Source organism: Oryx dammah, unplaced genomic scaffold, assembly GCF_014754425.2.
Source record: "Oryx dammah isolate SB20612 unplaced genomic scaffold, SCBI_Odam_1.1 HiC_scaffold_28, whole genome shotgun sequence".
In the NCBI taxonomy this organism is placed as follows: Eukaryota; Metazoa; Chordata; class Mammalia; order Artiodactyla; family Bovidae; genus Oryx; species Oryx dammah.
The window spans coordinates 23,853,973-23,881,568 of NW_024070212.1; the positions used below are offsets into that span (position 1 = coordinate 23,853,973).

Here is a 27,596-nt window from a genome sequence, read left to right on the forward strand (position 1 = left end):
CAAGGTCCGATGCTGTAAAGAGCAATATTGCATAGGAACCTGGAATGTTAGATCCATGAATCAAGGCAAATTGGAAGTGGTCAAATAGGAGATAGCAAGAGTGAACATTGACATTTTAGGAATCAGCAAACCAATATGGACTAGAATGGGTGAATTTAACTCAGATGACCCTTCTATCTACTACTGTGGGCAAGAATCCCTTAGAAGGAATGGGGTAGTCATCATAGTCAACAAGAGAGTCCAAAATGCAGTACTTGGATGCAATCTCAAAAACGACAGAATGATCTCTGTTCATTTCCAAGGCAAACCATTCAATATCACAGTAATCCAACTCTATGCCCTGACCAGTAATGCTGAAGAAGCTGAAGTTGAATGGCTCTATGAACTTCTACAAGACCTTCTAGAACTAACACCCAAAAAAAGATGTTTTCTTTATAAGGGACTGGAATGCAAAAGTAGGAAGTCAAGAAACACCTGGAATAACAGGTAAATTTGGCCTTGGAATACAGAATGAAGCAGTGCAAAGGCTAATAGAGTTTTGTCAAGAGAACGCACTAGTCACAGCAAACACCCTCTTCCAACAACACAAGAGAAGACTCTACACATGGACGTCACCAGATGGTCAACACCAAAATCAGATTGATTATATTCTTTGCAGCCAAAGATGGAGAAGCTCTATACAGTCAGCAAAAACAAGACTGGGAGCTGACAGTGGCTAAGATCATGAACTCCTTATTGCCAAATTCAGACTTAAATTGAAGCAAATAGGGAAAACCACTAGACCATTCAGTTATGACCTAAATCAAATCCCTTACAATTATACAGTGGAAGTGACAAACAGATTCAAGGCATTAAATCTGATAGACAGAGTACCTGAAGAACTATGGACAGAGGTTAGTGACATTGTACAGGAGGCTGTGATCAAGACCATCCCTGAGAAAAAGAAATGCAGAGGAGAAAAGGAAAGATATACCCATTTGAATGCAGAGTTCCAAAGAATAGCAAGGAGAGATGAGAAAGCCTTCCTCAGTGCAAAGAAATAGAGGAAAAGAACAGAATGGGAAAGACTAGAGATGTCTTCAAGAAAATTAGAGATACCAAGGTAGCATTTCATTCAAAGACGGGCTCAATAAAGGACAGAAATGGTATGGACCTAACAGAAGCAGAAGATATTAAGAAGAGGTGGCAAGAATACACAGAAGAACTGTACAAAAAGATCTTCATGACCCAGATAATCACAATGGTGTAATCACTCATCTAGAGCCAGACATAATGGCATGCGAAGGAAGTCAAGTGGGCTTTAGGAAGCATCACTACGAACAAAGCTAGTGGAGGTGATGGAATTCCAGTTGAGCTATTTCAAATCCTAAAAGATGATGTTGTGAAAGTGCTGCACTCAATTTGTCAGCAAGTTTGGAAAACTCAGCAGTGGCCACAGGATTGGAAAAGGTCAGTTTTCATTCCAATCCCAAAGAAAGGCAATGCCAAAGAATGCTCAAACTACTGCACAATTACACTCATCTCACATGCTAGCAAAGTAATGCTCAAAATTCTCCAAGCCAGGCTTCAACACTATGTGAACCGTGAACTTCCAGATGTTCAAGCTGGATTTAGAAAAGGCAGAGAAACCAGAGATCAAATTGCCAACATCCATTGGATCACAGAAAAAGTGACAGAGTTCCAGAAAAACATCTACTTCTGCTTTATTGACTAGCCAAACCTTGGACTGTGTGGATCCCAACAAACTGTGGAAAATTCTTCAAGAGATGGGAATACCAGACCACCTGACTTGCCTCCTGAGAAATCTGTATGCAGGTCAAGAAGCAACAGTTAGAACAGAATATGGAACAACAGACTGGTTCCAAATTGGGAAAGGAGTATGTCAAGGCTGAATACTGTCACCCTGCTTATTTAACTTATATGCAGAATACATCATGCAAAATGCCAGGCTGGATGAAGCACAAGCTGGAATCAAGACTGCCAGGAGAAATATCAATAACCTCATATACGCAGATGACACCACACTTATGGCAGAAAGCAAAGAAGAACTAAAGAACCACTTGATGAAATTGGAAGAAGAGAATGGAAAAGTTGGCTTATAACTCAACATTCAGAAAACTAAGATTATGGCACCTGGTCCCATCACTTCATGGCAAATAGATGGGGAAACAATGGAAACAGTGAGAGACTTTATCTTTTTGGGCTCCAAAATCACTGCAGATGGTGACTGCAGCCATGAAATTAAAAGCCACTTGCTCCTTGGAAGAAAAGTTTTGACCAACCTAGACAGCATATTAAAAAGCAAAAACATTACTTCGCCAACAAAGGTCTGTCTAGTCAAAGCTATGGTTTTTCCAGTAGTCATGTATGGATGTGAGAGTTGGACCATAAAGAAAGCTGAGCACCGAAGAATTGATGCTTTTGAACTGTGATGTTGGAGAAGACTCTTGAGAGTCCCTTGGAGAGCAAGGAGATCCAACCAGTCCATCCTGAAGGAAATCAGTCCTGAATATTCATTGAAAGGACTGATGCTGAAGCTGAAACTCCAATATTTGGCCACCTGATGTGAAGAACTGACTCATTTGAAAAGAACCTGATGCTGGGAAAGATTGAAGGTGGGAGGAGAAGGGGACGACAGAGGATGAGATGGTTGAATGGCATCACTGACTCAATGGACATGAGTTTGAGTAAGCTCTAGGAGTGGGTGATGGACAGGAAGGCCTGGCATGCTGCAGTCCATGGGGTCACAGAGAGTCGGACATGACTGAGTGACTGAACTGAACTGATTCATAGCTGCACTGTGTACTATCCTGGATTACATTTCCTTTTTATTTGTTTAGTTTGATAAACATTTGTCATTACTCTCCCCCAAATTCTCTGCTTAAGAGTAAATTTCTGCTCAGTACATTCAAACCTAACAGATATTCCATCAGTTGTGTTGTCTAAGCAATATCTTTCCTGTGTGTTCTGAACCTCTGCTTGCCTTCAACTTGTTTTCTGGGTTCACAGGGTCACAGGTGAACAGGAATTTTGCCCAAGGATGGACCAGAAACTAAGTCACACCCATAACTGACTTAGAAGATATTTAGATAACATTTAAGCCTTAGAGTTGATGCTGGAAAGGGTTAAAACTTTGAAGGATGTTGGGATTGGTTGAATATATTTTATACATGGGAAAGATATGAATTTGAGAGGCCACAAGGTGAACTGTAGGCTTTCCTGGTAGCTCAGCTGGTAAAGAATCTGCCTGTAATGCAGGAGACCTGGGTTTGATCCCAGGGTTGGGAAGATCCCCTGGAGAAGGGAAAGACTACCCACTCCATTATTCTGGTCTGGAACATTCCATGGACTGTATAGTCCCTGGGGTCACAAAGAGCCAGAGCAACTGAGTGACTTTCACTTTCAGTGTGAACTGTTTTATGTTGAACAGTGTCCCTCAAAACAGTTTTTAAAATCCTTACACCTAGGACCTGAAAGTAGATTATTTGGAATTAGGGTGTCTAAATGATGTAATCAAATTAAGATGAGGTCATTATAGTGGGCTCCAGTCAAATGTGATTTATGTCCTTGTAAGAAGAAGAAAATACCAACTAAAGACACACAGGGAAAATATTTTGTAACCAGAGAGATGGAGATTAGAATGATGCAGATCCAAGCTAAAATACACCAAGGACTGATGACCACTGTCAGAAGCTACTATACAAAGCAGCAGAGGAAATTCTACCAGTTCTCAGAGAGAGCATGATACACAGCTGTGGTCCTGCCATCATCCCCTTTGCTGTCGTCCTGGCCATATCCTTTGCCTCTCTTTCCAGTTAGATACCGTCTTCTGCATCCCATGTTGTCCTCTCTCAGGTTATTCTTTTTATAGGGGACTGTCTTTTCAAGTTGCCTCCTGAGTTAACATAAATGGCAGGTAAACTTTTGAGGTGATGGATGTTTGAAAATACCTTAATTCTATACTTTTAACTGCCAGTTTGGCTTTATATAAGATGCTAAGTTAAAAAGTATTTTCCTTCAACATTTTGAAGCCATTCCTCAATAGTCTTCTAGCTTTCCAGATTGTCCTTGAGGAAAAAAAACAATGAAATTCTGATTCCTGATCAGTTGAGTCTGTGTTGTTTCTTCTCTCTGTAAGGTCTTTAGGATTTTCTTTTTGTTCCAGTGTTCTGGATTTCCTGTTCATATGCCTTGATGTGTGGTTCTATTCCTAATACTGCACCGGGGAGCCCAGTATAATCCAGAAACTCTGATCTTTACATTCTGGAAAATATTATACAGTCATCACTGTAATAATCCCCTCCCCTCCCTTTTCTTTAGTCTTTCTTCCTGAAACTCCTGTTGTTCTGGTATTGGACTTCTAGACTGAACTTCCAATTTCCTTATCCTTTCCTTCCAAGTTTCCAACAGCTTTTCTTCTTATTCTGGAAATATGTCTCTGCTTTCATCGAATTTTTCTATCGAATCTCCTGTATCTGTTGTTATAATATTAATATCATAAGGTTATATTTATAATTACAAATTACATTTATAAAACATACTCTTCACATTCCCTGGTACCGTATCTTCTCTTATCTCTATGAGGATATACTAAAGTCCTTTGAAGTCTTCTCCCTGAAAACTCCTTTCCCCAGGGTTTACCTATTTTTTGTAGGGGGAGGTGTCTTCATTTTTCATATTGAAGAATAGCATCTAGTGATATTTGCCTCTTTGTTTATATTCATAATGAGATACTAAAAAATATGATAGGAAGTGCTACATAAAGTCAAAGTGGGGGAAAGCTGTCAATAACCTGACCTTGTTGTTGGGTAATTTGGCTGCAGGGAAGGGGGGTGTCTTGAAAGACCCGTGAATGTTGATGTATTAATTCTATATTCTTGGGCCATTTAGAGTCTCTAGGGGAAAAAGTCTGGTCTCTTCTCTTCCAAGACATAACTTGTCAGGGTTTTAGGAGCTGAATGATGGAGAAGAGGAATTTCAGACTTCTTATCACCCAGTGTCTAGATCTGCACTGTCCAATGTGGTAGCCACTAGTCACATATAGCTTCTGAGTACTTAGCAATTTTTATATTGATTACATATTGACATGATAATATATTTTGACATATTAGGTTAAATAAAATATATAGCTTAATTGTACCTTTAAAATATGACTACTATAAATTTTAAAATTACACACATGGCTCACATTTGTGGCTCACCTTATATTTCTATTAGACCATGCCAATTCAACTTTTACAGAATTCTCTTTTTTCTGTGGTATAGCTCTCCCTCAGTGGTGCCCAGGGTCCCTCCCCTTAAAAATCCACAGGGTCAGCTTCTATAGTAATAATCTTCCTTTCTTCTGCTGATGTGAGAAATGGGCAGTACCCTGGCTGCTCAGAATGGTTGAGGCTTCTCAAAAGACATTAATCTTCCTATTTTCATTGCCACTTTCACTCCACTTTCAGAGGTACCTAACTCTGCCATTTCCGGAGCCTTTCTGTGTTTCTGCTCAGAAAGTTCCTTCTGGTCTCTCTTAAAACTAATCTTGCAATTTGACTTTCCATGTTCTGCTAAATGAGTTACCATTTATTCTTCTGCTTTCTAGCTTCCACAATGTTTCTTTTGTCTCATCTTCCTTGGGCTTCAACTTTGTGATATTAAAACTCAAATTTGACTGTTCTTTAGTGAGGGGTTAGGAAGTGCATGTGTTTAATCTTTCATTTTTTAACTGGAAGTTCATTTCAGATTTTGTTTTGTTTTAGCCCTGTCCTCCCCACTCCATAGAAGCTTAACTTTTATTTCTTAAAAAAAAAAAAAATTTATTTATTTATTTGGCTACTCCAGGTCTTAGTTGCGGCATGTGAAGTCTTAGCTGCAGCATGTGGAATCTAGTTCCCTGACTATGGATCGAACCTAGGCCCTCTGCATTGGGAACCTGGAGCCTTAGCCACTGAACCACCAGGGAAGTCCTGAAGCTTCACTTTTCAAGGTCACATGTAATTGTCCTGCCAAACCTAGTGAACACTTCTTTGTTCATCTTTCTTGACCTTTTCATCACAAAACTGATCACTTCCCCACAAACCACTGTTCACTCCTGGTTCCCAAAGCACCATACTGGATTCCTCCTCAGTGCTCCATCTGGAATTTTGTTGAGTATTTCTCCTCTACCTACCATTTAAATATTGAAATGCCTCAAGCCTCAGTCTCAAATTGTCTTCTCTCCTCTGTAAACATTCTTTTAATGATTTCATCTACTATCTCCCCTGGTGGCTCAGAGGTTAAAGCGTCTGCCTGCAATGCAGGAGATGTGGGTTCGATTTCTGGGTTGGGAAGATTCCCTGGAGAAGGAAATGGTAACCCACTTCAGTATTCTTGCCTGGAGAACCCCATGGACGGAGGAGCCTGGTGGGCTACAGTCCTCAAGGTCGCAATGATTTCATCGACTACATATGTCTAATCCTGATGACTCATAAAAGTTTATCTTCCAAATTATTTCTCTGTCTTGAGTGAATACCACATTAGTGATTTTCTGATAGGCATCTTAAATATTTAGTGTCCCACATGAAGCAAATAATTTTCCCACCTAAGCATGCTTCTCCCCTCATCCATCTCAGAAAATGTCAGCGTCAGGCCAAAAGGCTGAGAGTCATTACTTACTTCAGCTTTTCCTTCGTCCCACCTATCTGATCCATCATCGAGTTTTGAGGGTACACCTCAAAATACCTCTTGAGGCTATTTACCATCTCCACTGCTGCTACTTTAATCCAAGTTCCGTCCTCCCCATCTACTGTAATATCATCAGCCTATTTCACTCTCCCTCCACTCCAATCCCTTCTCTCCATATCAGGTGCACCGTCAATTGCTTCTTAAACACACATCTCTGAACTCCAGAATCCTCTGTAAAAATCTTAATCATATTTAAAAAAAAAGTCTCAGCCATCTTGTTCATTTTGTTTTTCTGTGAATGCCGTAGGTCTCCATTTTAATGAAAAGCTTAATTAAGGAGAAAAATATCAATACATAATAGGAGGTAAAAGCCAAGTTTTTTAAATGTATTGAAGTATAGTTGATTTGCAATGTTGTGGCCAAATTTTTAAAAAGGAAAAGAAATAAACTGTATGTAACTTTTATCAAATATTGACTGAGAACAGCTACACATTCATCAAAAATAGAATTTTGGTTGGTTGGTTGGTTGTTTTTCTAATTTAAAATCTGAAAGGAATTTGCCAAAAAAAGTAAAGTAACGGATAGGACCCCCATAGAGCAAAATGTTTTAAATGCAAAAATATTTACCATGTCAGGACTTCCCCGGCAGTCCAGTGGTTAAGATTCCATCCTTCTACTGCAGGGGAGCATGGGTTTGAGCCCTGGTCAGGGAACTAAGATTCCCACATCTGCACTGTGCAGGCTAAAAAAAAGAGAAAGAAAACAAATTTACCACATATGTGTTTCTTGTATTGGCTCTCAGGGAACAGTTGTAAAAATTTAAATGCCGCTTCATAAAGGCATATAGGGGGTTAGATTGGGGACTAAATGTATTATTTTAGTTATACTACCAGTGCACAATTGACAGCAAAAGTAAAATAGTCCTTTCCTGACATAATATGCAATTCCATGCCTTCAGATCATCTGAAGAGTGGCGAACAGAAAGCTGCCTCCACCAAATTGATATGGACAAGAAAAAAAAAAAAAAAACCCCACAACTGTCTAATTTCTTTCCCTATGGACATATTTCTTTATGTTGATTGGCATAAAGAAAAGGCAGCTGCCCACAGGGCCTCTCTGTTTGTGGCTGCAATTACAGTGCTGAGGATAAAATGTTTTGGAAAGGATCAGGGATAGAAGTTGTGTAGAAACAGTATGCATCAGGAAGACCACTCACAGTCTGTCTGTGCACCACACCGTGGTGTAGTGGAGAGCACTGTGTGGAGTGTGAAATGTGACATTTAGAGTCAAAAGACTGGTATAAGCCCTTGTACCAGAACTTAGGAACTCCATACTCTTAGACAAGTCTCTTATTCTCTCTTGGCCACAAACGATACTGAAAGATGCAGCTTTTAATATTTTGAAATGAGAAAAAATAATCATACCAATTTATCTGAGGCTTTTATGATAAAATGAGATGATTTACCTGAAGGTGTGTGTGTATGTGTTAAGTCACTTCAGTCATGTCCGATTCTTTGCAACCCTATGGACTGTAGCCCACCAGGCTCCTCTTTTCATGGAATTCTCCAGGTAAAAATACTGGAGTGGATTGCCATACCCTCCTCCAGGCGATCTTCCCAACCCAGGGATCAAACCCAGGTCTCCCATACTGCAGGCGGATTCTTTACCATCAGGAAAGCCCAAGAATACTGGAGAGGATAGCCTATCCCTTTTCCAGGGAATCTTCCTGACCCAGGAATCAAAGCAGGGTCTCCTGCATTGCATGTGGATTCTTTACCAGCTGAGCTACCAGAGAAGCTTAAAATGAAGGTATGGAAAGACTTTATTATCTCACAGCATTAATGAAAAACACTTGAGCAAATACCTCTATGCTTGGAGCCTAGGATTTGTTTTTCTTATAAGAGTTACTACAATGGTCCTGAAAATATCTGCCATCTCTGCTCTCACCTTGACTAGCATCATGGAGATAAGGGGAGAAAAAGGAGGAAGGAGAGAAAGGCCCTAGCAGGAGACCCTTGTCTCAGGGGAAAAAAAGACAAAACAATGCATTTGTTTTGATTTTCAGGTTCTTCAAGAAGCCAGTCAGCAATATAGATGTGTTGATTCTTATTACCATACACAAGACAACTCTTTACTGTTGGTCTTTCATAATCCAATGAATTTACAGCGTCTGCATCGCGAATATTGGAACGCTGGCCTTCACTCTAATGTTGGATTCAGGTAACCAACGTAGACAGTTTAGTTAGTTATCTTAGTTAGCTTGTTACTTGGTTTTTAGTTCCTTAGCCTAAGCTGAGTGGTTCAACCTAATAAAAACATTTGTGCAGTACCTTAGATTCAGTGAAGGTCACCAAGTTGAATGCTGTGTGCCAGGCACTGTGATAGGCATTGAAACTATACACTGAAGAAGACAGACAGACATTCCTGGCCCCATTGAATCTGGTGGGGATATTATTAAATTATACTTGATTCATTTAGACTACAATATAACAGCCTGTGAAAGGTTTAAAGTAGGAACTACAAAACATGGCATTCCGTATGCTGGTTTTGGGAAACTCCACTTGATCTAGGGAAGACTCAAACGTAGGGTAACTGAATGACCCACGCACTCAGGTTCCCAGCAAACTGAGACCTCTAGGAATCAGTAATTTGTTTTTTCTTCCCAGCTCCTTAATTATTTCATTGCTATCTTAAAATTTTTCTCTTCTTTCTCATTAATGATGAGAACTTTTTATTATTTTTCTGTACTGGTTAATGTATATTCAGTATTTGTTATTTATATAGAATTTAGTCCTAAAGGATACAGAGAGGATGAACATGGACCTACAGAAAACTGGAGAAATGGATTGTATGTATACGATGATTTTTTAAATTTAGGATACACAATAGGTATACCAAGCTAATATATTAAACTGTGCTTTCCTTTGTTTTGTTTTTCATTGCCAGTAATTATGCTTTTCATTTCTTTGTTGACTAGGACTTCAGTACAACTTTGAGAACATTATTATCTTATTCTAGGTTTTGAATATTCATCTATTAAGTATTTTTTTTGTTTTTTTGCCATAGGTTAGAAAATTTTCTTAACGTTGCTAGTTTGCTCTAGTTTCTTAATTATAAATGACTATTAAATAATATCAAATGAATTTTCTGCATCAATTTAGGTGTTCTCTCTTTTCCTTTAATCTGTTAAAGTGTGAAATTTTATCAATAGATATTCTAATGTTCAAACTTACATTCCTGTGAAAATCCAATTTGTCCATTATGTTATCTTGTTTATAAAACTGCTGCATGTGGTTTGCTAATATATTGTTTAGAATATGTCCATCTGTATTCATGGGTAAGACTCAGCTATAATTTTTCCCATCTTTAAATGTTCTTGTCTGGCTTGCGATTGAGATTTTTATTAGCCTCATAAATTAATGGGTGGATATTCTCTCTTTTTATCTCTATTATTTTATTTTCTAAAAGAATTTATGTAAGACTAAGTTGTATATTCCTTTGGATTTTTGATAAAACTTGCAAATAAGAACATCTGGACTTGGGAAGATGTTTACTGATTTAACCTTTGTCATGATTATTAGACTCTTTGGGTTTACTATGTATTTTTGAACTAGATTTGATAATATGTACTTCTCTAGGAATTTGACCATTTTACCTGTTTTCAAAATTATTGCATAAAGTGGATTACAATATGCTCTTGCCTTTTTGTGTTACACATATCTGTTTTAATTCCTAATGCTTTTAATCTGTGATTTCTCTGTTTTTCTGGACCAGTCTTGCCAAAGGTTTGCCAATTTTGTTATTTTTTTTTTAAAGCAACTATTGCATTTGATCCTTTCTCCTTTTTATTTTTTAAAATTATGCCCTCATCTTTATTATTTTTTATTTTCTCTCTATTTCTTTGGATTATTCCAATGTCCTTTAACTTTTCAAATTAGAATTTTATCTCAGGATTTTGAGTTATTTTTGTTGCTTTACAAGTATTTAAAGCAAAAATTTCCTTATAAATACCACCTTAGCACTACAAAATATCTGACTGATGGAATTTTATTGTTGTTCATTTTTTTGAACACATAATTCTTTTTTATTGAATTCTAGCTGATTTACTATTATATTAGTTTCAGGTGTACAGCATTGTGATTCAATATTTTTATAGATTATACTCCATTTAAAGTACTGTAAAATATTGGCTACATTTCCCTGCACTATACAATGTATCCCTGTAGTTTCTTTTATACCTAGTAGTTTGTGCCTCTTTACCCCTGTTCTTATCTTGCCTCTTTCCCCTTCTCTCTCCTAACTGCTAACCTCTAGTTTGTTCTCTGTATCTGCGAGTCTGTTTTGGTTTTGTCAGATTCATTCATTTGCTTTATTTTTTTAATTCCACGTATAGGTGATAACAAACAGTATTTGTCTTTCTCTGTATGACCCATTTGACTGAGCATAGTAGGTCCGTCCATGTTGCTGCAAATGGCATAATTCCATTCCATTTATGGCTGAGTAGTGTTCCGTTATGTATCTGTACCACATCTTTATCTGTTCGTCTGTTGATAGACACTTAGGTTGCTTTCATATCTTGGCTATTTTGAACGATGCTGCTATATCATTCATTCCTCATTTCCGTAATTCTTATTTGACCCGTGGATTGCATAGAAATGTGAGTTTTTATTTTAAACATTTGTCTGAGTTACATTTTTATTATAATTTACAATTTCAAAAGTAGTAGTCAGACAACATGTTCTATAGAATATTGATGCTATGAAACTTGTTGATCCACTTTGTTGCTTAATATGTGGTCAGTTGTTATAAATACTCCAAGTTTGTGTGTTAAGGAAGTATATTCTTTGGTTTTTGGATACAGGTTTGTATTTCTTAATCTTCACTATTCTTTCCGATTTTTAAAAACTTGGTCAATTAACTAATGAGAAATGATTTTTTAAAAAACTCAATGTGTGATGGAACTTGTATATTTTTTCCTATAAGTTTGTCAGTTTTTGAATTCATGCATGTTAAGACTGACACCACCCTTATGATGACACCACCCTTATGATGACACCACCCTTATGGCAAAAAGTGAAGAAGAACTAAAGATCCTCTTTTTTTTTTTTTTTAATTAAATTTATTTATTTATTTTTAATTTTTACTTTACAATTCTGTATTGGTTTTGGCATAGATTGACATGAATCCACCACAGGTGTACATGCGTTCCCAAACATGAGCCCCCCTCCCAGCCCCCTCCCCACAACATCTCTCTGGGTCATCTCCGCGCGTCAGCCCCAAGCGTGTCATATCCTGCATCAGACATAGACTGGCATTTCGATTCTTACATGATATTATACATGTTTCAATGCCATTCTCCCAAATCATCACATCCTCTCCCTCTCCCTCTGAGTCCAAAAGTCCGCTATACACATCTGTGTCTTTTTTGCTGTCCTGCATACAGGGTCATCATTGCCATCTTCCTAAATTCCATATATATGTGTTAGTATACTGTATTGGTGTTTTTCTTTCTGGCTCACTTCACTCTGTATAATCGGCTCCAGTTTCATCCATCTCATCAGAACTGATTCAAATGTATTCTTTTTAATGGCTGAGTAATACTCCATTGTGTGTGAAAGAGGGCAGTGAAAAGGTTGGCTTAAAACTTAACATTCAAAAAACTAAGATCATGGCATCCAGTCCTACCACTTCATGGCGCATAGATGGGGAAACAAGGGAAATGGTGACAAACTTTATTTTCTTGGGCTCCAAAATCACTGCAGATGGTGACTACAGCCATGAAATTAAAAGACACTTGCTCCTTGGAAGAAAAACTATGACTAACCTAGACAGCATATTAAAGAGCAGAGACATTACTTTGCCAACAAAGGTCCATCTAGTCAAAGCTATGGTTTTTCCAGTAGTCATGGATGTGAGATTTGGACTATAATGAACACTGAGTGCCAAAGAACTGATGCTTTTGAACTGTGGTGTTGGAGAAGAATTTTGAGAGTCCCGTGGACTGCAAGGAGATCTAACCAGTCAAACCTAAAGGAAATCAGTCCTGAATATTCATTGGAAGGACAGATGCTGAAGCTGAAATTCCAATACTTTGGCCATCTGCTGTGAAGAACTGACTCCTTAGAAAAGACCCTGATGCTGGGAGAGATTGAAGGCAGGAGGAGAAGGGGACGACAGAAGATGAGATGGTTAGATGGCATCACCAACTTGTACATGAGTTTGAGCAAGCTCTGGGAGTTGGTGATGGACAGGGAAGCCTGGGGTCTCAAAGAGTCGGACATGACTAACTGACTGAACTGAACTGATGTTAAGATTATGTTAATAAGCAAAACAAGAATTGAGTTGTTTCCCTGATTAAGCTTTTATCAATATGCAATGTCTTTATCTCTAGGATTGCTCTTTGCTTTCATGGTTATATTGTCCACTATTGATATATCTGTACAGACTTTATCATATGTATCTTGTCTGATAGTGATAAACTTTACAAGCCTCTTTTAGATTTTATCTTGTATATCCTTTTCTATCCATTTACCTCTTGCAAAATATATATATAGCCAAATCTTAAAAATTCATCTGACAATATTTACCTCTTGAGAACCTAGTTCATATATTTGGATTAATTTCAACCATTTAATTTTGTCCTTTTATTTGCCCTTTTTTCTGTTTATTTCTCCTTATTTGGTTTGAATTAATTTCATTTTTATTACTACTACCAGAATGAGAGTTATATACAACTCATTCTTCAGAAATTATAATATACACTTTTAAATTTACAAAGTCATCAGCACCTTTGTTATGTTGTTCACTCACTCAGTCATGTCTGACTCTGTGATCCCATGGATTGCAGCATGCTAAGCTTCTGTGTCCTTCAGTGTCTCCTGGAGTTTGCTCAAATTCATGTCCATTGAGTCAGTGATGCTGTCTAACCATCTCATCCTCTGCTGCCCTCTTCTCCTTTTGTCTTCGATCTTTCCCAGCATCGGGGTCTTTTCCAATGAGTTGGGTCTTCACATCAAGTGGCCAAGTATTGGAGTTTCAACATCAGTCCTTGAAATGAATATTCAGGATTGATTTCCTTTAGGATCGACTGCTTTCATCTCCTGCAGAAGACCGTGCCTTTACCTTCCTACCAAATAATATAACCACAATAGAGTGTTTTAATTTCTTATCCCCATTCCACATTTTCTATTATTGTAGAACACTTTAATTCTATCTTAATGTTTTTACCCCACAATATAATAACATTATTGTTTTCATATCCAGTGTTTGTAAATTAATATATGCTTACTATTTTATTTTCCCTTCTTCCTAAGATAAGAACTTTAAAAGTTCATATAGTGAGGCTCTTTGGTAGTAAAATCAGTTTTGTTTATTGCAAATATCTTCATTTTAACCTTGTTCATGAAAGATAATTTTGCTCAGGATATAGTTCTTGATTGACATGTAAATTCTCAGCACTTTGAAGAAAATTATCCCATTGTCTTCTGAATGCCTTTGAAGTTATTAAGATGTAAGCATCATTCTTAATAAGAAATGTTACAAGCTTGCTTTATAAAATTAGAAACAAAATAGAGGTAACTACCATGACCAATTCTAAGCAACATTTAATGAAAATCTAAATCAGAAAAATTACTAAAAGTATCTTTAAAATATAGGAATCCAAAAGGAAACTGTCATTATTGGCAGCTGAGTTTATTAGCGACACAGGAAAATCCCAAACAATCTACCTAAAAATGTGAATTAATGGGAGAAATTACCTGAAGATCAGCCCTGAATATTCATTCAGCAACCCTGATGCTGAAGCTCCAACACTTTGGTCTCCTGATGCAAACAGCCGATTCCTTAGAAAAGACCCTGATACTGGGAAAGATTGAAGGCAAAGGAGAAGGGAGCAGCAGAGGGGTGAGATGGTTGGATGGCATTACGGACTCAATGGACATGAATTTGAGCAAATTCCAGAAGATAGTGGAGGACAGAGGAACCTGGCATGCTGCGGCATGACCCCATGCCAGTCCGTGGGGTCACAAAGAGTTGAACACAACTTAGCAACTGGATAACAACAGCAGCGTATCCTCTAACTGCATTTTTTTGCACTACAAGAAATTGTTAGAAAATGTGATGTTTAAAAAAGGAAAAAATACCATTGACAACAGAAACCAAAACTAGAATACCCCAAAAAGCCAAACTTAGGGTTTGTTGTTTACACCCACACTTTGACCAAAGAAAATCATTCTTTTTCCATTCCCCTCCCAAGTGAAAATGTTAGATATAGTTGGCTTCAGATATTACAAATTGAATAATAAAACCCAACATATTGATCTTTACATATATTTATAACTTAATAAAATAGATACATTTTATTTGCAATTTTTCTCTTTCAGTAACCTATTTTATGACATGTTCTATAATTTACTTCTCCAGTGATGTTTATATTATTCTCCCAAGTGTGTAAAATATATCCTTAGAGATTATATTGGTGTTACACTAACCTTATGGATAACGCTGACAATTATGTGTATTTTTTATGATCTGATTCTCCAAGATAATTGTGGATTCAAGTTAACAACCAGAATCACATGGAAAGTAGAATTTAATCCAATTCTATGTTTACTTAGCTTTCTGCAAGAACCCAGTGCAGGAGATACAGCATGACCCCATCTTTATCTCATCAGGGGGCTCAGCAGCTACCCCAAGGGACCACTTCTTTTGCTTCCCTCCCCCACACTGGTTGCATGTACCTGCTGAAATGAGCATCAAGGTACCGTGTTGCCCCCCTTCACCTGAGAAGCCACAGCCTACACTCCACTCCCATTTGTCTCATTAAGGTGCAAGCCCACAGTTCTGAGGATTCACAGCACATAAGGCAGTCAAAATATTTCACCTTTTATCTTAACTCTGTAGAAAAAACAATACTGTTAGAAGTTAGACTACAAAGTCATTTTCCAAGACCCTTTGCTTACACATACAGGAGCTTCCACAGTATGTACCTGGCTTTGTGGAGAGTAAGAATACTTCACATGGAAAACCATTTAGAGTTAGTGGATTCCAAGAGGCTGGGTAGCAGGGCCCAATGGGAGAGATAGTAGGCCAGAAGGATGAAGACTAGATTAATCTACAACCTTGTCAGTCCTTCTGAAGTTAATTCTCTATTCACTTTTCTACTTCTTCAGTTACTTTTGGAAATTTTTATTTTCTTAAGGAATCATGCATGACATCTAGATTTTCCAGTCTATTAAAATAAAATTAATCAGTATTCCCCAAATAAACATCCATTTCTGAGAGAGATGGATTACTGTCTGTCTTTATGATTATAGCTCTGTTTCTTCTTCCTGTTAGTTCTGCATGTGTACTGTATGTGTATATGCATAAAGTTATTTTTGAATTTCTATTTTTAGATACATCCTTCTTAAAGGATTGTAACTTATCAACATGATAACACGTCTCTCTATGTTCCCTTTAATGCTTTTCACTTTGAATTTAACCATATTTGATATTAATATTATTGGAAATTCTTTTATACTAATAATTTACTGATGTAATGTTCTCAGTTATTTTGCATGTCAACTAGGAATGATGTTTCACTATATTCATGGAAAATTGATTATAATGGTTAAACTAGTAAGGGAATTATTTTTCTCCCGTAGCAAAAAAAATCTGTAGTTGGGCATTGTCTCAGGGATAGTGCGGCTACTCACAAAAATTAAGGACCTAGACTTCTGCCATTTTTATATTCTTCTGCTTGAATTGGATTTTTAAATATATCTCTTTTTTTTAATTTAAACTTTTTATTTTCTCCTGGGATATAGCCACTTAACAATGTTGTGATAGTTTCAGATGAACAGTGAAGTGACTCAGCCATACATATACATGTATCCATTCTCCCTCCCGGAGAAGGCGATGGCACCCCACTCCAGTACTCTTGCCTGGAAAATCCCATGGATGGAGGAGCCTGATAGGCTCTAGTCCATGGGGTCACTAAGAGTCGGACACGACTGAGCGACTTCACTTTCACTTTTCACTTTCATGCCTTGGAGAAGTAAATGGCAACCCACTCGTGTTCTTGCCTGGAGAATCCCAGGGATGGGGGAGCCTGGTGGGCTGCTGTCTATGGGGTCACACAGAGTCGGACACGACTGAAGCAACTTAGCAGCAGCAGCAGCAGCAGCATTCTCCCTCTAGCTCTCCTCCCATTCAGGCTGCCACATAACACTGAGCATTGTTCTATGTGCTATACCATAGGTCCTTGTTGGTTATCCACTTTAAATATAGCAGTGTGTACAAGTCCATCTCAAAATCCCTAACTGTCCCCTCCCCGCATCTTTCCCCCAGGCAACCATAAATTCATTCTCTAAGTCTTTGAGTTTGTTTCTGTTTTAGATACACCTCTTTTAAATATCAACTTGAGTTTTTTAGCCACTCTGAGATCTTCTATCTTTTAAAATATTCTAATAATAATCACAATGTTAATTTTTTTTACATTTTAAATAACTTAGTCTATTCACTTTTACTTTATTTGTAATATGTTTGGCCTCATTCTTACCATTAAATTTATACAACCCATATTTTTACTTCAAGATTAATCCCTTTCTTCCTTTGTTAGACTCAATTTAATTCATTCTTAGCATGTGATTTTTTAAAAGTCATAAATTCTACTTATATTTTTCTAGAAGTTACACTTATCCTTTTAAATCACATTTAAATATTTTTATATAATAGATAGGGTTAATGAATATTAATACCATTTCCCAGAAAATGTTAAAATCCTTAACATATATTCACATGCTCCCAGTGCATCTCCTACCTCCCATTTAGAAATTGTCTATAAATTTTATTTCTAATTGTAAAGTAATATTTTTGATAACAAGTAATAGAACTGAATATAAATAATTACTTACATTTAACTATTAATTTTATTCTTTCTCAACTCTTACTTATATCCCATGTTGTCTTTCTTCGACTTTTCTTTTAAGCTCTGGAATACATTTTTGAGTAATTCTTTCAGAAAGTATCCCTGGGTGGCAAACTTCCTGAATCATTGTGTGCTGAAATGCTTCTTATTTTGTCATTTCATTTGAAATATACATATCTGTGTTCCGTCATCACAGATCAATAGTAAGGGTTCTGGGTTTTGTTTAAAATGCCGATTTATTATGTTTCTAAGAATAAGAGAGCATAATCTGATTTAAGGATTAAAAGGATCTTCTAGTTGCTCTGTTAGGAATAGACTACAGGGACTCGAGGATAGGAACAAGGAGACTTGTTGGAAGACTATGGCAACAATCCTAGCAAAAGATGATAGTGACTTAGACCAGGATTCGGTAGTAAGCAGAGAGAGAAGTGATAGGATTTTGAATATATTTAAATATGTTTTTAAAAATCATTTGGATTTCCTGACAGTTGGAAGAAGAACTTGAGAAACAAGAGTAGTCAAGATAATTTCAGGGTATTTGACTTGTTAAACTCGACATGTTGACAAATGTAGACTTACCACCAACTAACAGGCCAAGTAGGAATTCAAGAGATACCTGTAATAATAGGCAAGTTTGGCCTTGGAGTACAAAATGAAGCAGGGCAAAGGCTAACAGAGGTTTGAAAAGAGAACACACTGGTCATAGCAAATATTCTCTTCACACAACACAAGAGAAGACTCTACACATAGACATCACCAGATGGTCAATACCAAAATCGGATGGACTACATTTTTTTACAGCCAAAGATAGAGAAGCTCTATACAGTCAGCAAAAACAAGACTGGGAGCTGACTGTGGCTCAGATCATGAACTCTCTATTGCCAAATTCAGACTTACATTGAAAAATGTAGGGAAAAACCACTAGACCATTCAGAAATGACCTAAATCAAATCCCTTATGATTATACAGTAGAAGTGACATGTAGATTCGAGAAATTAAATCTGACAGTGTGTCTGAAGACCTATGGATGGAGGTTTGTGACATTGAAGAGGAGGTGGTGATCAAAAACCATCCACAAGAAAAAGAAAGCCAAAATGGTTGTCTGAGGAGCCCTTACAAATAGCTGAGAAGAGAAGAGAATCAGAAGGCAAAGGAGAAAAGGAAAGACATACCCACTTGAATGCAGAGTTCCAAAGAATAGCAAGGAGAGATAAGAAAGCCTTCCTCAGTGATCAATGCAAAGAAATAGAGGAAAACAATAGAATGGGAAAGACTAGTGATCTCCTCAAGAAAATTAGAGATACCAAGGGAGCACTTAATTCAGAGACGGGCACAATAAAAGGACAGAAACGGTATGGACCTAACAGAAGCAGAAGATATTAAGAAGAGGTGGCAAGAAAACACACGAACTGTACAAAAAAGATGACCCAGATAACCACGATGATATGATCACTCACCTAAAGCCAGACATCCTGGAATGTGAAGTCAAGTGGGCCTTAAGAAGCATCTCTACTTGGACAAAGCTAGCAGAGGTGATGAAATTCCAGCTTAAATATTTCAAATCATAAAAGATGATGCTGTTAAAGTGCTGCACTCATTATGCCCGCAAATTTGGACAACTCCACAGTGGTCACAGGAGTGGAAAAGGTCTGTTTTCATTCCAATCCCAAAGAAAGGTAATACCAAAGAATGTTCAAACTACCACACAATTTGACTCATCTCACACACTACCAAAGTAATGCTCAAAATTCTCCAAGCGAGGATTCAACAGTATGTGAACTGAGAACTTCCAGATGTTCAAGCTGGATTTAGAAAAGGCAGAGGAACCAGAAATCAAATTGCCAACGTTTTTTGGATCATAGAAAAAGCAAGAGAATTACAGCAAAACATTTACTTCTGCTTTATTGACTATGCCAAACCTTTGTATGGATCACAACAAATGGTGGAAAATTCTTCAAGAGATAGGAATAACAGACAACCTTACCTGCCCCCTGAGAAATCTGTATGCAAGTCAAGAAGCAACAGTTAAAACAGAACATGGAAAAACAGACTGGTTCCAAATTGGGAAAGGAGTACATCCAGGCTGTATATTGTCATCCTGCTTATTTAACTTATATGCAGAGTAAATCATATGAAATGCCAGGCTGGATGAAGCACAAGCTGGAATCAAGATTGCCAGGAAAAATATAAATAACCTCACATATGACACCACCCTTATGGCAGAAACTGAAGAGGAACTGAAGAGCCTCGATGAAAGTGAAAGAGGAGAGTAAAAAAAGCTGGTTTAAAACTCAACATTCAAAAAACTAAGATCATGGCATCCAGTCCCATCACTTCATGGCATATCGATGAGGAAACAGTGGAAACAGTGACAGACTTTATTTGCTGGGGCTCCAAAGTCACTGCAGATGGTGACTGCAGCCGTGAAATTAAAAGATGCTTGCCTCTTGGAGGAAAGTGAAGTGAAATGAAGTCGCTCAGTTCTGTCTGACTCTTTGCAACCCTGTGAACTGTAGCCTACGAGGCTCTTCTGTCCATGGGATTTTCCAGGCAAGAATACTGGAGTGGGTTGCCATTTTCCTTCTCCAGTGGATCTTCCCAACCCAGGGATCAAACCTGGGTCTCCCACATTGTAGGCAGACACTTTACCATCTGAGCCACCAGGGAAGTCTATGACCAACCTAGACTGCATATTAAAAAGCAAAGACATCACTTTGCTGACAAAAGTACATATAGTCAAAGCTATGGTTTTTTCCAGTAGTCATGTATGGATGGAGAGTTGGACCATAAAGAAAGCTGAATGCTGAAGAATTGATGCTTTTGAACTGTGGTGTTGGAGAGGACTGTTGAGAGTCCCTTGAACTGCAAGATTAAGCCAGTCAGTCCTAAAGGAAATCAGTCCTGAATATTCACTGGAAGGACTGATGCTGAAGCTGAAATTCTAATACTTTGGCACCTCGTATGAAGAACTGACTCATTAGAAAAGATCTGATGCTGGGAAAGATTGAAGCAGGAGGAGGAGGGGACACAGAGGACGAAATGGTAGGATGGCACCACCAACTCAATGGACTTGAGTTTGAGCAAGCTCTGGAAGATGGCAAGGGACGGGGAGACCTGGCATGCTGCAGTCCTTGGGGTTGCAAAGAGTTGGACATGACTGAGCAACTGAAGAACAATAACATTACTAAATCCCAGTAAGCAGTAAGATGCTGTCACTTTGGTTCAGTTGCTCAGTCACGTCCAACTCTTTGCAACCCCATGGAATGCAGCACGCCAGGCTTCCCTGTCCATCACCAACTCCCGGAGTTTACTCAAACTTATGTCCATTGAGTTGGTGATGCCATCCAGCCATCTCATCTCTGTCATCCCCTTCTCCTCCCACCTTCAATCTTTCTCAGCATCAAGTCTTTTCAAATGAGTCATTTCTTCACATGAGATGGCCAAAGTATTAGGGTTTCAGCTTCAGCATCTGTCCTTCCAATGAATATACAGGACTGATTTCCTTTAGGATGGACTGGTTGGATCTCCTTGCAATCCATGGGACTCTCAAGAGTCTTCTCCAACACCACAGTTCAGAAGCATCAGTTCTTCAGTGCTCAGATTTCTTTATAGTCCAACTCTCACATCCATATATGACTACTGGAAAAACCATAGCTTTGACTATATGGACCTTTGTTGGCAAAGTAATGTCTCTGCTTTTTAATATGCTGTCTAGGTTGGTCATAACTTTTCTTCCAAAGAGCAGCCATCTTTTAATTTCATGGCTGCAGTCACCATCTGCAGTGATTTTGGAGCCCAAAAAGATAAAGTCTCTCACTGTTTCCATTGTTTCTCCATCTGTTTGCCATGAAATGATGGGACCAGATGCCATGATCATAGGTTTCTGAATGTTGAATTTTAAACCAACTTTTTCACTCTCCCCTTTCACTTTCATAAAGAGGCTGTTCAGTTTCTCTTCACTTTCTGCCGTAAGTGTGGTGTCATCTGAATATCTGAGGTTATTAATATTTCTCCTGGCAGTCCTGATTCCAGCTTGTGCTTCATCCAGCCTGGCATTTCATATGATGTACTCTGCATATAAGTTAAATAAGCAGGATGACAATATACAACCTTGACATACCCCTTCCCTGATTTGGAACCAGTCTGTTTTTCCATGTTCTGTTTTAACTGTTGCTTCTTGACCTGCATACAGATTTCTCAGGAGGCAGGTCAGGTGGTCTGGTATTCCCATCTCTTTAAGAATTTTATACTGTTTGCTATGATCCACACAGTCAAAGGTTTTGGCAGAGTTAATAAAGCAGAAGTAGATGTTTTTCTGGAACTCTCTTGCTTTTTTCAATGATCCAATGGATGTTGACAACTTGATCTCTGGTTCCTCTGGCTTTTCTAAATCCAGCTTGAACATCTGGAAGTTCATGTTTCACATACTGATGAAACCTGGCTTGGAGAATTTTGAGCATTACTTTGCTAGCATGTGAGATGAGTGCAATTGTGCAGTAGTTTGAGCATTCTTTGGCATTGCCTTTCTTTGGGATTGGATTAAAAACTGACCTTTTCCTGGTCAGTAAGATGCTGACATATACATAAATGCACAAGCAGCTTAGGGTGTAGTATTTAGGATGAGGGTATTCACAAGCCTGCTAAGTTTATAGCAAGACTACAGTGTTTCAACTAATCCAGTGAATCAGTTAGCTGGTTGTCAATTCAGATGGTACCTATTGTGCTATAAAATTGCCCTATAAAGACATTTTACCATATTACTCTGCAATTAACAATGCTAAGAATGACTGTTTCTCCAAATTGTCATCAACTTTTGGTATTGTCAAGCATTAACTTTGATTTGGAGGGAAATATCTAATTTTTAATTTTGTAGGTCTTTAATCATGAAGGAAGTTGAAGATTTTTCATATCTTCATTGAATATTTATAAATGACTACTTTGTACAAAATATATTCTAGCATATATCTCTATATTATGTTTGTTACACGGGCAGTTTAGAATCAATTAATTTTTGAAAAGTTCATTTGCACAGTCAGTATCTTATGCACTTGTTGACTTTGAAGTGAAGTGTCAGTTTTTCAATCATGTCTGACTTTCTGTGACCCCATGGACTGTAGCCCACCAGGCTTCTCTGTCAATAGGATTCTCCAGGCAAGAATATGGGAGTGGATTGCTATTCCCTTTTCCAGAGGATCTTCCTGACCCAGGGATTGAAACCGGGTCTCCTGAATTGCAGGCAAATTGTTTACCATGTGAGCTGCCTATTAACTCAGTTGTCACCTGCTGATCTTTTCCTTTTTTAGAAATTATTTGGAACTTGTTGCAAAATCCATTCAAGATTGGATCATAAAAGAAGAAGCTATATATCAGGAAACTAAAATGTCTGATGAAATCAATAAAACCAAGTATGAGCTGGAAATAAAATCTTCTGTTGCTACCAAAGTTTCTTCTACTAGCAAAATTTATTCTATTAAAAAATCTAAAAGTAAGTAACCAATTTAACTTATATATAAAGTCCCAAGACATTCTGCTGTTTACTAATTAAATCAAGTCTGTAACTATTTCAGGATTAAACAGTTTTCCACAACATTTCTGTGACTCTTCACTTTCCCTATAAAATAGAATAGCTGCTTTCTAAATATGATGAGAATATTTGTCTTATATTGATTTGATACTTGTCTTATATTGACTCCACTTCCTGCCAGATTTGAAAGATTCAATCTGTTCAGATTAAATGTGATGTTAGGGAAATGCCAAATGTCTTTATTTTGGTGGGCTTGATAGGTTTGCCTATCTAAGGTTTGTTGGCAATATATGAGGTAAATTCAGAGACAGTATGTCTCTGTAAGAATAATTATGGTTTCCAAAGTGAGAATAAAACAAGACCTTCCTTATAAGAGTAAACAGAAGAGTCCTGAGACTAACTGGGGGGATTAGAATAACAAATGAAGGGGAAATGAATTCTTGGGGGCCTGTGACATGGATTAGATGGGATGTTGCATCAATATACATTTTTGTTTTTGTTGTTTATTTTCATGATGTTGATGCTGTCAAGCAGAGAGAAGGTGACAAAAAGAAAAAGGATACTTGATCAATGAATGAAATGTTGATGTAATTCATCTGGAAAATAAAGATATTTTACTGGGTTCAGACAAAGGGAATGAACTCTGTGTAATTACTATTCATTATTTCTGGTAACTAAGTTGACAGTGATTTCCTATAAATAAGCAAAACTATATAATTTTCTAAGTTTTTGCAACCTCTGTAAAGTACCAGAGGAATTTGTGCTTGGCTTGATTCTAAGATAAAACTTGGCAAACCAAGTCAACGATTCACCTTTCACCAAAATGGTTCCATAATCTGTCCATCATTTCTGCCTTCCTTCAAGTGGGGCAGCACAGGACAGCACCAAGTAATTAGAATACTCGATGGGACTGTATAAGACAGGTAGGGCTGCTCTTACAGTTGTATCCAGGTCATGCTTATCTGCTAGTACCAAGGATTGTGGGTTGACTGCCTTTTCTTTATTCTGCTTCTGAGCAGAACCGAAACCTCAATAATTATCTGGGTGTCTGTGGACCAAAGTCAGAAAATGATCTATTTGAAATCAGAGTTGGAATGCACCTGGTAGTTATTACATGCTGTTTGAGGCCTCTCAAGTCAGGACAGATGTAAATCTTCACCACAAAATAACTGTAATGGCAAGAGGAGGGCTTCAGTATGGAAGGAAAAGATAAATTTGTCCTGTGTGGTTTTAAGGGGTTAAATTAGGATTAATTAGATTAAAACTCTAGTGAAAGTCCAGCTCAATAAAAGCTTCAGAATCTCAACACATTGAGAATGGAATGCACTGCCTCCACTGATGGGGAGTTGTTCATCCCTAAAAGAGTTCATTTCTACTTCAGATGTCCACTCTAGAGATGACAAAAAAAAAAAAAAAAAGAATTCAGATATGAGTGAATAGGGCTCTCCTACAACTCAGATGTTTGGTCCTTCTATGAAAATTAGAGAGTTTTACCAAGAAGTTTAATTTTCTCTGGTTATAGGTAACAAAGGAATGAGCAAAACAGAAATATCAGATCAAGAAAAAGACAAAGAAAAAGAGAAGGAAAAGATTAATTTTATTCTAGAAGGCTCTCTCAAGGTAATCCAAAGAAAGACAAACGACACTGACAAATTACAGGTTCAGAATTATTTTGTGCTAGAGCATTTGTGTAGTATCACAGGAAATGATCTTTTGCTAAACTCTCAGATAATTGAATCTTCAATGAAATAACAGTCTCTCCACCAACCTCACTCCTCCACCAGATGATAAACCTTTAGGGAGCTCTGCCAAAATCCAGGGCAGTGCCCCTTGTTCATAGTTGGTATACTTGCTGCTTCTGCGGCAGTGGTTTGTTTTTGTTTGCATTTTTATTGGGATTTTTAATTACAAAAGTAATACATGCTTTTACAAGAAATCTTAACTTAACCTGGCTGGCCTAAGCTCCTGAAATCAGAAATAGTAAAAGTTTGGTTTGTCCTATGCTCATACAAGCATGCATGCACAAATGTAAAGAAAGTTTTCATGTTTGGTTTTGGTTTAGGTTTGAGACATATATATATATTTTAACTCTGCCACATACTTTTTTCTCTTATCAATACATCCTGAATATCACTTCCAGACAGTATCGAGAGTTCTAACTTGTCTTCATAGCATTATATTAGTCTATGATTTGGATGTACCTTAATTTATAAAACAATTTCCTTATTAATAAATGCCAATTTTTAAAATATACAGAAACACTCAACTTTTATACAGTCAAATCAATCATTTTTGGCCAAAATTTAGAAGACACTGCCAGATTTTGGCAAGGATGTGAAGTAAAGCAAATTCTCCTGTACTGCTGAAGTATAAGTTGGTACTTTCACTTTGGAAAATGGGCATAACTACTAAAGTTAGGCATACAATTTCTCTTTAACCTAATAATGTCACTCCTAAGTATATACCTGATATACTTATGCATGCATGGGTGCACCAAGACATACGGACACAAATGTTCTTGCAGTGTTGTCTTTAACTCTCCCAAACTCGAAACAATTCAAATATCCATCAGTAGAAAGTCTAGAAAGGTTTACTCATGTGATGAAATACTATCAGCTCTGGAAATGGCCTCTAGCTTACAGAAGTATGTATGAATCTCACAAACATCATATTAAGAAAAAGAAGAGAAAGTTAAAAGACTATATATTGATTCATTATATAAGATTTCATTTATAGAAAATGTTAAATGGCAAAGCTAAAAACTAATGTATTAAAAACTAGGATGATGGTTGCCTTTGGGGCAGTCCAAGTGGGTAGCAGTTGAGGAGAATGCAGGGGGCTTCTGGGGAGCTACAGATCATCTATTTCTTGACCTGGTGGTACTTTTACAGGAGTGCTTACATACATGCATCAGTCGCTCTGTCACGTCTGACTCTTTATGACCCCATGGACTGTAGCCTGCCAGGCTCCTCTGTCCATGGAATTTTTCAGGCAAAAATAATGGAGTGGGTTGCCATTTTCATCCTCCAGGGGATCTTTCTGACCCAGGGATCAAACCTGCATCTTCTCTTGCATTGCAGGCAGATTCTTTACCTGCTAAGCCATCAGGGAAGCCCACAGTAGTGCTTACTTGGTGGTAATTCACTCAGATGTTCACTTAGGATTTGTGCTCTTTTTGACTGTATGCTGCTGTTGCTGCTGCTGCTAAGTCACTTTAATGTATGCTATGCTGCTGCTAAGTCGCTTCAGTCGTGTCCGACTCTGTGCGACCCCACAGATGGCAGCCCACCAGGCTCCGCCATCCCTGGGATTCTCCAGGCAAGAACACTGGAGTGGGTTGCCATTGCCTTCTCCAATGTATGCTATAGCTTATCAAAAAAAAAAAGTTTTAAAAATATCTGTCATTTTTTATAATGTTTTTAGGACTTCTATGCTTTTGATTCCATCAGGTTGATTCTACCCTGAGTTTCTGTTCATTTTCATGCACTCTCTTAGAATATTTTCATAGATATGCTTTTCATATTCAGAGATCATTAGAAATTATCTGAAATACATTTTTTGTAGTGTAATGTAAGTGTCTTAATTTTTCCTTGCCCAGATGGACTGTCATTTTACTAGTACTATTTGATTAAATGTAATATTAATCCCCACCTCTTAAACTAAATTGAAATGTTGATATGCCACATATTAGGTCCCCATTTTTAAATCTATTTTAAAAAATCCCTATAAAATGATAAAAGACATACTCTAAGCTCTTCTGAACACTGGAGTGTTTAGTGTTTGTGTCCTTTGAAATTCATATGCTGAAAATCTAATCCCAATGTGAAGGTATTTTAAGCCATTTTTGAATGCTGAACTCTGTTTCAGTCACCCACTTATTTATTCCTATACAAGTACCATACTATTTTAATTACATTAGCTTTGTTGTAAGCTTATACACTGGGTAGGCAGGAGTTGATTTCCCCATCTCCATCAGCGTGCAGTTACCCTCAAAATGTTGTTGGTTGATATTGGAGAGCCTCCTGGGCTTCTTGGTATTAATGGTAAAGATAAATTACATGGCAAAATATATGTTTGCTGCTTATACTAAATTTTAAAGTGCCTGTTGGTATTGAAACTGATATCTCTTGGGGCTTTTTCCTTTATTTAGGAGATACATTGAATTATGGAGATTGATTTAACAGTATGAATAACCTTTGCATTTCTAAAACAAACTTCCCTTCAGCATTTCCTAAAGTTTAATCCTTATCCTACAAAACCACATATGCCATAATTGCTTAAGTATATCTGGAAGAGGAGAGAGTTAAAATATGTATGTTTTTGTTCCATCCTAACTGATCTTTGACAGTAGAACCTAGGAATTTTAAATTTTAGTAAGCTCCTGGGTCCATCTTTATGTACATTATTGATGAAAATTATAACACCAGTTTTTCATGGCATATTATTATTTTAATAAATAACTAGATTTGATCTGATAGTATTTTATCTAAAATTTTTGTATCTAAGATGATT

At 37.4% G+C, this 27,596-nt stretch overlaps 1 protein-coding gene across 3 annotated transcripts in view; it reads left to right on the top strand.

Moving 5' to 3' along the window:
• The window catches only part of SPAG17 (sperm associated antigen 17), a 254,021-nt gene that overhangs the window by 113,647 nt on the left and 112,778 nt on the right, over window positions 1-27,596 (top strand). For all 3 annotated transcript variants that reach the window (XM_040230934.1, XM_040230935.1, XM_040230936.1), the window contains exons 18-20: window positions 8,717-8,871; window positions 22,864-23,045; window positions 24,607-24,704. In XM_040230934.1, coding sequence (XP_040086868.1) covers window positions 8,717-8,871; window positions 22,864-23,045; window positions 24,607-24,704 — 435 coding nt within the window. The remainder of the gene's footprint in view (window positions 1-8,716; window positions 8,872-22,863; window positions 23,046-24,606; window positions 24,705-27,596) is intronic.